Source organism: Cervus canadensis, chromosome 14, assembly GCF_019320065.1.
Source record: "Cervus canadensis isolate Bull #8, Minnesota chromosome 14, ASM1932006v1, whole genome shotgun sequence".
NCBI classification, from domain to species: Eukaryota; Metazoa; Chordata; class Mammalia; order Artiodactyla; family Cervidae; genus Cervus; species Cervus canadensis.
The window spans coordinates 24,648,911-24,661,765 of NC_057399.1; the positions used below are offsets into that span (position 1 = coordinate 24,648,911).

The 12,855-nt window shown below is 39.0% G+C and overlaps 1 protein-coding gene across 1 annotated transcript in view; it reads left to right on the forward strand.

Annotated features, from left to right (window-relative positions):
• The window catches only part of CEMIP2 (cell migration inducing hyaluronidase 2), a 75,518-nt gene extending 69,591 nt beyond the window's left edge, over window positions 1-5,927 (forward strand). The window contains exons 22-24 of the mRNA XM_043486544.1: window positions 1,433-1,587; window positions 3,660-3,763; window positions 4,099-5,927. Coding sequence (XP_043342479.1) covers window positions 1,433-1,587; window positions 3,660-3,763; window positions 4,099-4,295 — 456 coding nt within the window. The 3' untranslated portion in view covers window positions 4,296-5,927. The remainder of the gene's footprint in view (window positions 1-1,432; window positions 1,588-3,659; window positions 3,764-4,098) is intronic.
• The last annotated feature ends 6,928 nt before the right edge of the window (window positions 5,928-12,855 follow it).

A 12,855-nucleotide genomic window follows, 5' to 3' on the forward strand; every position in this document is an offset into this window, starting at 1 on the left:
GGGATGCAACTGGGTGCTGAGTCTCTGCTCTCCTAGCTTACTAGGTAATTAAACAAGATGTATTGCCCAGACAATCTCAAGTAGGGGATTCCTCTGGGTCTGCAGACATTGTTTGACTCCATTGCTGGAGTCACTGTGTGCCTGGAACCATAAAAGGGGTCACAGAGGACTGTGTTTTGCCATGTTTACCTCTAATACTTTTTACATGTATTACCTGAAAAGTCTTTGCTGGATGTGGCCTTGCTTTAGTTTTTATGGAAAATTTTGTTTTTCTTTTAAGCAGCAGGTTTTTGGAGGTACTTTTCAAGTGGACAGTTTGTGTTAAAGATCTTTTTTTTTTTTTTTTTTTAATCAAATGTGTCTCAGTTCTAAGTATTCAGATTTTAAAAAATGAGTCACTTTCAATCTTTCTAAATATAGAATGGCACTATATATTAAGCACTTCTAGAATTATTCTCTGGACTAGAGCAGTTTAAATACAGGCAAAAAGCCATTTTGAATTCCTGTGAGATCATTAGTGATTAGAAATAAAATTTAAGTATAACTTCTCCAAATGAGGACAGGTGTAATGAAGAGACCCCTCTTTGTTAACTTTTAACATAGTTTATAATTTTACACATTTTAAAGAGAAACAGTGCCTATGGCCTAGTGTTAAATCATTTTTCAGTCAAGATTTTTTTCTTTCCTTTTTTGGTTGAGGAATTTATGAGATTTGGATATATCTGGAATTCCTTTTTCTTGAAAATGTCTCGAGCCATTAATTTAAAGAGAACGACTGGAACTTTCAGTTCACAGTAATTGTTTGAACAAGATATCACTACCCTGTGGCTTAAATCCTGGTAAAATTTCCTGTTTTCCGTTTTGATTTTAAAGGAGAGCTATATATGGAACAAAGCAGATGAAACTATCTGCCTCCGCTGATGTTTCAAGCCTAAACTGTAATGGGGCAGGAGTTTATGTAGGTTAAGAATTCTATCTATCTCTCTACTTACCTACCTATATGACTAGAAACCTATTGTATGTAGTTATGCGTTTTTTTCCTGAACCAATGTGACAGCATCTGAGCTGTAGCATAGAGGCTGTCACCTACCTGATCGCTGAGTTGGAAACTGACCCCAGTGAGAGAGTGTGTGTATAAGAATGAAAGCCCTGAACCTGCAGAGTCACCCTGCTCAGCTGAGTGCAGGCTGCCGTGTCTTGCTTAGAGCATCTTATCCAATCAGTAAAGACCAGTCAAGGTAAAACTGGTCTTTATGAAAGACCTATGAAAACACAGACTCAATTTCAAATGTTGGCAGAGGAAGAATGATGGAACATGCCGTTTGAATTTTGGAATAATTATTTTTGATTCATGGGTTTAGAAGACAGAGGGAAAGGGGCTGGAAAGATTCTGAAATGGGGATGACCGCAGAGGATGATCTTGTATTCTCAGATCAACGGCACCGACTTTCCCTTCCGAAGTGTGGGCATCCTCCTCCTGGTTGTGGATGCCTGCAGTGTTCCCTTCCGGTTGACAGAAAAAAAGGTTTTCTCTTTCACTGATGTCAGTCGCATGGAAGAATATTTAAAAACAAGCATCCCTCCAAGGTAGGTGAAACTTGCCCGGTATAAGGGATAAGGTACCTTAAAGATGACACCTGGCTAACTCTAAGCTTTGGCTTGTCTACTTTCTTTTTTACTCTGGGTATTTAGGATTCTTGAAGGATACTCATTCCTCCCCAGTTTCAGGTTGATGCTTGTGTGATCTAAGTTGCTTATCATTGATAAGTGAGGACTTGGATGTTAGAAGAGTTTGCAGATGATGGGAAGGCTCTTGGAAGGAGAAAAGCTCACCGTTTTGAATCATTCCTATCCCACCTCTTAGTATTAAGCTGATCTGCATTGTACCCAACTCTCTCAGAAGGTTCATTATCATTTTAAAACAATTTTATTGAGTTTCGCCTTTGTAACAGTCTATCCTGCTGATGGACCCTTGGACAGCGCTGTGCTACGACTCTGGTATAGGAGGTTGTCACCTGGGTCACTTGGAATTGACTGGAAAGGACTAAATTGATTTTTTAAGTGGATGAGTGTGTGATCTCTTTTTTTAAGAGCCCTAGCATGATACATTTTTCTTTGTTAGTGCCAGAACAAAGGTGCACAGGCCAGAAACCTTGCTGTATTTGTGTTGGGCAGACCCTGACTGGAGGCAAGAAGATAAATTCAGTCCGCTTTCTGCCCCCTTTGCTTTGCTATGGACATTGATTTACACACAGGCTTTCATTTAATGAAGCCCCAAAGGGAGGAACATAGGTTTCCCAGGGAGCAAAGTCCTATGTAGCTTTTGAATCATCATGAACTGATTTGGTCACTTACGCTCCTTAAACTTTAAAGAACCGGATCTCAACAAGTCCCGTAGAGTCGTTATATTCTTTGAGTGTAACATTCTTTGTGTACATACAGCTCTATCTTCTGGTTTAATACATTTGTAGGTATTTACTTTGCAAGGCCTCAATTTTCTTTATGTATCTAAAGATTTTTTTCCTAATGTTGGAAAATAAACACAGTCACTTCACCTAAAACAATCCGGAACATAGAGCTCACCACAGATGTTTAGAGCAACACAGTAGTCATGCAAGGCACCCAATATATTAAGAAAAGAAATGCTTTATTAAAGGATATACGACAAGAGTAAAAGGAGAGGCTCTCCCTGCTTCTGGATGGAAAAGTTAATACTGTAAAGATGTTACTCTATCTAACTTAAAATTTAAATCTAATACATTTCTGTTAGTGCCCCAGTAGGTTACTTTTCTATTGTATTTGACAGTTGATGATGAAGTTCATCTGGAAAAATAAATAAGGGAGTCATAGAACATTTTAAAACTAATTACAGTAACACAAGGGGCTTATTTTATCAGATATTAAAATAAACCAGAAAGTGAAAGTCACTCAATCATGTCCAACTCTTTGTGATCCCAGGGACTATACACTCCATGGAATTCTCCAGGCCAGAATACTGGAGTGGGTAACTGTTCCCTTCTCCAGGGGATCTTCCCAACCCAGGGATCAAACCCAGGTCTCCCACATTGCAGGTGGATTCTTTACCAGCTGAGCCACCAGGGAAGTCTAAACCATAAAGCCATAGTAATTAAACTGTGTAGTAGTGGCAAAGGAGAGAGAGATCAGAAGAGACAGTCCACAAACAGATTTGATTATATGTATTGATATACTCATAATAAAAGTAGCAATTTAAACCAAGCCATGGGAAACATTTTCTTTCTTTCTTTTTTTTTTTAAGGATTGGCGTTTATCCATTTAGTTAGTAAATGGATAGTAGAACATAAGTAGGTGTATAGAACGTCTGAAACAAACAAAACCAACCTCTTCTGTTAAAATAGTTTGCTCCATGAAAGAGCTGTGTCCCAAGCCATCCACTAGGTCAACTGATGTAAGTGACTTTACATCATAGTTTTCCCTATATTTAGAGACCTCCTTGTAATAGAAACGTTAAGTTCTAGGTGCGGAATTGAAGTAGACCCTTGTAACAGCAAGGATGAAAAGGCATGTAGAGTGCTTTTTGTTTTTTGAGTTCTGCTTTTATCTAGTATTTACTTCAGAAAGGTACTCAGTAAACACATGCTGAATTATGGAAATTTGCTCTGATTTTCTAACTTTTACAGGTCAGTTGTCCTGTTGAGCACAAGAGGACAGATAAAGCAGTTGAATATTTCGGATTCATTAGTACCTCTGGGATTAGCCAAGCCAGCCAATCTTTATAACAAAGGTTTGTATCTGTAGTCTTCCATAAAGTTTTTAGGAGAGCAGCAACATATGCATTTTTATGGTGGAGTGTTGCTACCAGCCTGCTTTCATGAGCCTGTTAGGCTGGGATGGGTATTATGAAGATAATTTCTAAATCAGGAGACAGTGTTAGAGGACGTGTGTTGGGATGTAGTTTGCTGTTTGGGGCAGGAGGTGAGTGGTAAGAGTTCATTTTCTGGCATAAGGAAGTATAGTTTTTTTTGTTGCTTCTTGTTGTGCTCACCTCCACCTCACCTTTCACATTATCTTGCCTGAAACTAGTAGAGATACACATTGAACTTTTTTTTTTTTTTAAAGGGAGTACCATATTTTTGGGATTCAATGGAAACTTTAAACCATCATGGACTAAGCTGTATACCAGCCCTGCTAGACAGGGCCTCGGGCTGCTTGAACAATTCATACCTTTGCAGCTGGACGAATATGGTTGTCACAGAGCTGGCACTCTCCGCCGAAGAGACCTGGAGCTGTTGAAGCAAACTTCAAAGGCACATTAGAGACTTACCTGTAGCTTAAGTGCTGGGGGATAAAAATGTGAACTAACTTATTTAATTTATGGCATTTTAAAATGACACTGTTAACCCAATGGAACCATTTTCCTGTTTGAGGCAGAAAGGGGAGAAAAGTAAGAGTTTAAAGTGATTGCTTGAATACCAGCTCACGCACCTTCTAGTTGTACAAAATGTTAAAGAATTTATTTGTATTTGTTAGGCTGGTATATTTCAGAGATCAGTTCTCTTATCCCTCACGTCCCACTCCTGTGTTTTGTAGTGACCGTAAACAGTGCTTCACCTTTTGTACAAAATGGGATGTTGTGAGGGAAGGGGAGCTTCTGAGAGTCAGCCTGAGTCCTTGAGAGGACCAGCTCTTGTAGCACCTTGGATACTTGAAGTCTAATGTTCACTTGTGTCGTTGACTTTGGGTCAGCAGTTGACCTGGGTGGCTGGCATGTTCAGGAATGCCTTGGGCCCTGATTCCAGGCAGCCTTTGAGGATTTTGTATGATACTGAATGATGGAGTTTTAAGTGGCAACTCAGGCCCAGCTCATGCCCTTTTTCGCTTGGACATGTGCTATTTTTGTTCATTTGTATATTGATTCCTTCTAAGGATTCAACTTTCAAACAGCAAGTATTATTGGGAAAAAAGGGCTTTTATGGGTTCGACATCCCTTTAATCTGTGACCATTGGGCAAAAATTCGACCTGCACCATGGTCTGATGTTGGTGGGACCATTTTTGCAGCTTTAATCCTTAGCCTGTTTGACTGTATATTTGTATTTAAAATGCAGAGCTGAGCTAAATATTTACATTTTTTAAAAAAAGAAGCAGGCCATTTTCCTGAACTATAAACTTGTGTCATTTCAACTTGCACAAAGGAAGTCTGTTCTTGGAGTTGCTCCTGCACCCGTTTTTTAAATTTGTTTTTGTGTGTGGATTTTTTTAAAAAAGCTTCTCTGCTCACCAACCTGGCAGGACAATTGCAAAAAACTTAATGGTACCCCGAAATATTGTACTCAGGGAGAGGAAAAACAGGAGAACCTTTTAAGGGCCAGAATCAAGGAGAGACTATTCAGAAACAAACCTCTTTTTAGCCTTAGAGGAGTCCATCACTCTTAAGTAAATCATTAGAGCCCACTGAAAAAAAGGCACTGTGATGCCCTATTTTCCTTCCTACTGGGTGTGTGCGTCTCCTGCCAGTGAGGACTGCCTGTGGCTAAAGGAGATGGGTGCCACAGCCAGGATGTCACTACACCAAGAGGAAAGAGGTGTTGAAATGCTTTTATCTTTTCCTAAACCCACAATGCATGAAGTGTAACGTGGGGATGGCCACAGCAAGGAATATGTTCAGGCTGACTTTGGCAATGAGTACAGACAAATTCACTCTTCTCTATCAAGAGCAACAGCTAACAGCCTGAAACTGCAGAGCAGCTCTGTGACTTTATTTCCATTACTTTACAAAATATGCTACCTCAAAGTGCTACCGATAAACCTTTCTAACTGTAAGTACTCTTGTTAAGAGTACGTGTCTTAATCAAAGTTTAGGTTTGGGGATGTTTTTTTTTGTACATTGATGAATGAAATCTTACCTATTAAATATATTATTGGATCATGGTTCCTCAAGGTGATTAAAGTTTGTTTGTGTGTGTGTGTGTGTTTTTTATGACAAATATCTTTTATGTGTGATTTTTAGAGTTTGGCTCTTTAAAGATTTGAAGAGGATATGTAAGTTCTAAAGCACTCAGTTTTTCTGATTTATATGCTAATGGTCAGGGCCCAATTTAAATAAAATAAAAATATGTGTGCATGTATTTTGTCATGTATGTGTGTGACTATCTATCTAGCAAGCAGTCTTTTTTTTTTTTTTCATTCCATATCCCATCTGTAAAGAAGCTATGGGCAGAAATAACGAAGGAATTTTCATCCACTAGGTAGATTTTGTAAGACTAAGTAACTTCAGAAGGCCGGTGCAGAGGTTTCTTAACTTCGGCTGCACATTGGAGAAAGCTAGGGAGCTTTAAAACCTATGATGGTCTGGTCTGTTCCCTCTACTTCAGCTCCTGTTTCACATTTAATTGGTGTGGGATGTAGCTTGGCCATTGGAATTTCTTTAAAAGCTCTCTGGGTGATACTAGTAACACGTAGCCAGGATTAGGTATCACTGCACTAATATAATAGGCCCACTGTTTAGCTTCAGTCTATAATTTTTTGTGTGATAAAAAGAAAATTATAATTATTTTTACTTGTGATTCCTATATTGCTTATGGAACTCCCAGCCCTAAACAAAACATTTTGCTATTGTCTGAACTTTCAGATAGCATTTTTAGTACTTAGTTTTCTCAAATTGTTAAATTGGTTATCGGAGCTGATATACACATTTCAGGCAATTGGGAGCTTGCAGTCTGTTTTATTTCTACTGGGAAAATGTGTTCAAAGGTGATTTATAAGTTCGTAAGCATTTTCCATCAGTTGAGGCAGTTGGTTGAGCTCCAGAAATGTGGCCGTCCACGAATTGGCCAGCTGATGAGAAACACAGGACCTTCTCATATGTCGACAGACTTGGGTTTTAAGTCTTTCCTGTGAGATTTCTCCCTCTCCACCTGAATCAGCATGCTGTATATTATCTTCAGAGGCTGGAAGAGAGTGGTTGTGAGAAGATGAAAGACAGGCTCATGGTCTTGTAGAACAGGACTCCAAAGCAGCCACTAAACTGATGTTTAGGTCTGAGGGTTGGGAGGAGGTTTTATGACTCCTCTGTTCTCCAGCTTCATCAGAAGAGAACATATCCTTGTGCCATTAGATGGTTTGGAGGAGGGGCGGGCAATGAGGTGATGGATAGAGACTTGAATGCTTCAGATAACTTGTTTTCATTCCTTAAGGGATGAGGTAATGTTTGGATAAGTCCAGTTGAAAGGCATTTCAGTAAGCAGGTATGCACTTAATTTAAGTGTGTGTTTTTTTTAAGTTGGTTATAGTAGGTTAAGTACTTAAATTCCGTTGTGACAGTGTTTGTTGATTTCATGATGCGTAGTCGGAGTTTACCCTACAGAATTCTTGTTTGGCTTTCAGATACTTGTGAAATCAAGTTTAATAACCTGATAAATTCCCCTAGAAGTGAATACCATGAATGGGAGTAATTGGGTAACAGATTTGTATATTTATGGTTAGTCTTAACTTAGTAATAATCCAGACTTTTAGAAATATGAGTGCACACTCTGGACTGGAGCTCCTTTTCAACAAAAGGGAGGGAAAAAAGTTAAGAAAAGGCATCGCCAGCCCCTTGCTCACAAATAACAAAACACTGTTTATTTCTTGCTGAACTCTTGGCATCATTTGTAAGATTGAAAGTTTTACTCACATTTATCTTCAATAAAGACAGAGAAGCTGAAAAAAAGGATGCTAGTTAGGCCTTGGTGTTGTAAGGAATGGCACACAACACTTTGCTTTTATGTGATAAAATTAAAGAATGACTGATTGAAATATGATTTCTGAATGAGGAACTGTGCCCCACAGGGCATCCAAAAATATCAGCCAAAGCAATATATGAAAATGTTATTCCTGAAAATCCAACAAATAGGGGGTCAGAAAACAACTTCATAGATTCATTTAAAGTTTTTTTCCTAAGATGAACATTGTAATTCATCTGGTTGTGAAAGGTAATAACAGATTTAAGATTTGTCCTCAGAAAAGCTTAGACTTTTTCATCAAAATTGGTAAGTCAAGAACTGCAAAACTAACCTGTTGAATAAACCTGTCCCCTTGACTGGTTTTGTACTAATTTTGAGCCAAGAATGGTTTCATATCTTCAAATATAACATGTTAGAAAAAGTCAAAAGAGAAATATTTTATGATGTGAAATTATGTATAAATTATATATTGGTGTCCATTAATAAAGTCTTATTGGAGGACAGTCATGTTCATTTTGTTACATATTAACTACAGCTTGCATATGGCAATGGCTTGTTTGAGTAGTTGCCACAGAGACCATGGCCTGCAAAGCTGAAAATATTTACAGGCATGCCTTATTTTATTGTGCTTCACTTTATTGCATTTCTCATGTATGGGTTTTTTTTTTTTTTTTTAACAAATTGAAGGTGTGTGGCAGTACAGCATGGAGCAAGTCTATTGGTACCATTTTTCTAGTAGCATTTACTCACTTGGGTCTCACATTTTGGTAATTCTTGCAACATTTCTAACTTTTTCTAACAAATTATATTTGTTATGATCAGTGATCTTTGATGTTACCACTGCAAAAGAATTACAGGACTCACTGAAGGCTCAGATATTGATTAGCATTTTTTAGCAATAAAGTTTTTAAATTAATAAATGAACATAGTTTTAGACAATGCTGTTGCCCACTTAATATACTACAGTATAGTGTAAACTTTTATATGCACTAGTAAAAAAATTTGTGTGACTTGCTTTATGGTGATATTGTTTTATCACAGTGATCTGGAACCAGACTGGAAGTATCTCTGAGGTATGTCTGAACTGTTTTCCTTTACTGAAAGAGTTTGCTGACCCTTGATCTTGGTGTAGAGTATACTGGTGTTCATTGTACTGTTCTTGGAAAACTTCCTAAGGCTTGAGAATTTTTTAAACAAAATTAAGGGAAAAATCTTCATCAGAATCACCTGAGGTACTTGATGAACCTGCAAAATCCCAAGCTCCAACTCAGACTGGAGAATTGGCATTTCTGGGAATTGCAGCTGGAAATATAATTGTATAACAAGCTCCTCAGAGGATTTCTCTGGTGGTCCAGTGATTGAGACTCTGAGCTTCCAGTGCGGGGAGCACCAGTTCAATCCCTAGTTGAGGAACTGGAAACCCCACATGCGGCGCAGCACAGCCAAAAAATTAAATATAATAGTAACAATAAAAATGAGCTCCCCAGGTGTTTCTTATGAGCACTAACATTTGAGAACCCCATAACAAGTAGTAAGCCCCTGTTATCGCTCTCTCTCTTTTTTCCTTTAATAGAGGATATAGCTGAACAAATGTTTCTTTTTTTTTTTTTAACTCTTGACAGCTCCATCTACACTGTCTTCCCCACAATGTTTGGTGACTAATATAGGGCAGAACTGGTGCCCAACACAGTATGTGGTTGTTTTTGGGGCAAAGGTTTGGAGCCTGTGATAAAGTCTCTTCACTGTCTGAAATTCTCACTGTTAAAATTATTCCTGTGACTAAAATGACTTCTAGAAAGAAATCCCAGCCATCCTTGAGAGTTCTTTTTATTATTTTAAGGAGTCTAAAGGGAAATGTACAATAAGTCACAATCAGGCTGCATGACTAACAAAAACATAAGTTTCTTTGCTTTTGGATGGAACTGTATTCATCCTAGTTATCCCACATTTATCAAAGTGCTGATTGGCAATTGCAGGTCTATTTTTTTTTAAAGGTAGAATGAATTATTTCATATAAGCAAGTTGCTTTGTACACAAAAGCCTCTTGATACATGAGCTTCATGGAGAGGTTTTGGAAAAGGTTGGATGGATTTGAGGGGTCCTTACCAGGAAGGAGGGTAATATACTCTCTGGGAAGGCATGGAAGGTTTATCTTGTTCCACCTTCTCCCACCAGCTTTCGTTAATCATAACACCCAGTTCCTGAGGGAGGAAGGCTTTGGTCAGATAGGTTTCTTATGTGGGAGAATTTAAGATCTTCAAACTTGGGAGACAAGGGGCATCATTAGTTCCAATATGGGTGAGAGAAGAAGGGAGTTCTGACAGGGGAAAGTCCATGCCAGAACTTGTTGCCTCTTTCAAAATTATGCATGTGAGTAGTCTTCTCAGGAAAATAGCTCAGTGAATAAAGGATTCCAGACAGTCAAGTGCCTGATAGGGTTCATTGTTGAAGGTATGGTGGGTGTTTTATCTGATGCCACTAAGGCTCTTACCAGCAGTGTTTCTTCAAACTGTTTCCCAATCCTGATCCTCGACCTTTTCATCTATTAAATGGAATGACTAATAGTTTTGTAAAATTACAGAGGGGATCAAATAAGAATAGTCAACAAACCTGGGTGTTTTATTTACAAAGAAAGTCAGATTTCCAGACAATTTGTTATCTGAAACCTGGGTTTGCCTCTTGTTGGGTATTAAGCTGAAGGACACAACCAAGCTACCGATCGGGAGAAGGAAAAATTATTACATGTGATGAGTAAGAACACCGGGGGTCTTCCCCAAAGCATTGTCTCCTGGAACAGCAAAATTGAAGTTTTAAGCTAAGGGTACAAACATAGTCATGAAGGGGCTTGGCTGCAGACAGAATCCAAGCTCTAGTTGACTGAGGTCAGAAAATGTCAATATGGTTGTCCTATTTGTTTTTGGTCAGTCACTAAGTTGTGTCCGACTCTTGGCAACCCTATGAACTGCAGCGAGTCAGGCTTCCCTGACTTCACAGTCTCCCGGAATTTGCTCAAACTCGAGTCCTTTGAGTCAGTGATGCCACGCAACTATCTCATCTGCTGCCACCTTCTCCTTCTGCTGTCAATATTTCCCAGCATCAGGGTCTTTTCCAGGGCTCTTCACATCAGGTGTCCAAAGTATTGAAACTTTAGCTTCAGCATCAGTCCTTCCAGTGAATGTTCAAGGTTGATTTCCTTTAGGATTGACTGGTTTAATCTTCTTGCAGTCCAAGGGACTCTCGAGTCTTTTCCAGCACCACAGTTCAGAAGCATCAATTCTTCGGTGCTCAGCCTTCTTTATGGTCCAACTCTCACATTCATATATGACTACTGGGAAAACCAGAGCTTTGAGTATAAAAATCTTTGTTGGCAAAGTCATGTCTCTGCTTTTAAGTACACTGTCTAAGTTTGTCATAGCTTTCCTTCCAAGGAGCAGGCTCTTTTAATTTCATGGCTGCAGTCACCATCTACAGTAATTTTGGAGCCCAAGAAAATAAAATCTGTCCTTGCTCCCACTTTAACCCCTTCTATCTGCCATGAAGTGATGGGACTGGATGTCATGATCTTAGTTTTCTGAATGTTGAGTTTTAAGTCAGTTTTTTCACTCTCCTCTTTCACCCTCATCAAGAGGCTCTTTAGTTCCTCTTCACTTTTTGCCATTAGAGTGGTATCATCTGCATATCTGAGGTTGTTGATATTTCTCTCAGAAATCTTGATTCCAGCTTGTAATTCATCTAGCCTGGCATTTTCGATGATGTCCTCTGCATGTAAGTTAAATGAGCAAGGTGACAACATACAGCCTTGGCATACTGCTTTCCCAATTTTGAACCAGTCTGTTGTTTCATGTTCAGTTCTAACTGTTACTTCTTGACCTGCATACAGGTTTCTCAGGAGACAGGTAAGGTGGTCTGTTATTCCCATCTGTTAAAGAATTTTCCACAGTTTGTTGTGATCCACACAGTCAAAGGCTTTAGCATAGTCAATGAAGAAGAAGTAGGTTTTTTTCTGGAATTCCCATGCTTTTTTCATGATTCAGCAAATGTTGGCAATGATCTCTGGTTTCTCTGCCTTTTCTAAATCCAGCTTGTAAATCTGCAAATTCTTGGTTCATGTACTGCTGAAGTCTGTCTTGAAGGATTTTGAGCATTACCTTGCTTGCATGTGAAACGAGTGCAACTGTACTATAGTTTGAACATTCTTTGACATTGCCCTTCTGTGGGATTGTAATGAAAACTGACTTTTTCCAATCCTGTGGCCATTGCTTAGTTTTCCAAATTTGTTGACATATTGAGTGCAGCACTCATGTATTCTAATTTAGTCTGTTGTGTGTGTGTGTTTTTTTTTTTTTTTAGGACTAAGGATTAGGGAATCTGTATTTTTTAAATTAATTTTTATTGGAATATTGTTGATTTACAGTGTTGTGTTAGTTTCTGCTATCGGGAATCTGGAATCTGTATTTTTTTAAACAAACTTCAGAGAGAATGTGAGGTCTGGGAACCACTGAGAACTCATTATGAAAGGCCCTGCCCTAGTTTTAACACACTTCCTGGACTCAGTCATTTGTATCTAGAAAAGAGGCCCTCAGGGCAGGCAGTGCTTGTTTAGTGAATTGGTTTGAGCATCCAGAATGAGGTTTGCATTTAGGCCCTTCCTTGGACTGGCACCATAACTCAGCAAACCGGCTGTGTTCAGACTCCAGCTATGAAATGTGGAAAGACAACTATGAAGTGAAAACCCGTGGCTGCACCCTGTTCTGTAGCTGGCGCGTGCAGTCTCCTGCTCTCCACTCTCATGAGTGAAAACTGTCGTTGATGGTTTGCCTCTTTTAATCCCTTTTAGCATAAACTAACATGGAATGCAAAAAACTCATTTCTGATTCTCTTTCAATACTTTATCCACATTTCACTCCTTCTTATCAAGTAGGAAAAATGCTACTGTGCCGTGAAATGGTTCAGAGGGAAGGTTTAGGCGATGAACTGAAGCTGAGTTAGAGGACATGGAAAGTGAGTGCCTTTGGCAACAAATCTTATGATGTTTATGGTACCCCATTTCTTTCTAGCACAACTCCACCTCCATCTCCTCTTCACTGCCCGGAGCCCACTGCTATGGCCTTGTCACACTGGGCGAGACCATGTTCCCAACCCTCTTTGTACCTT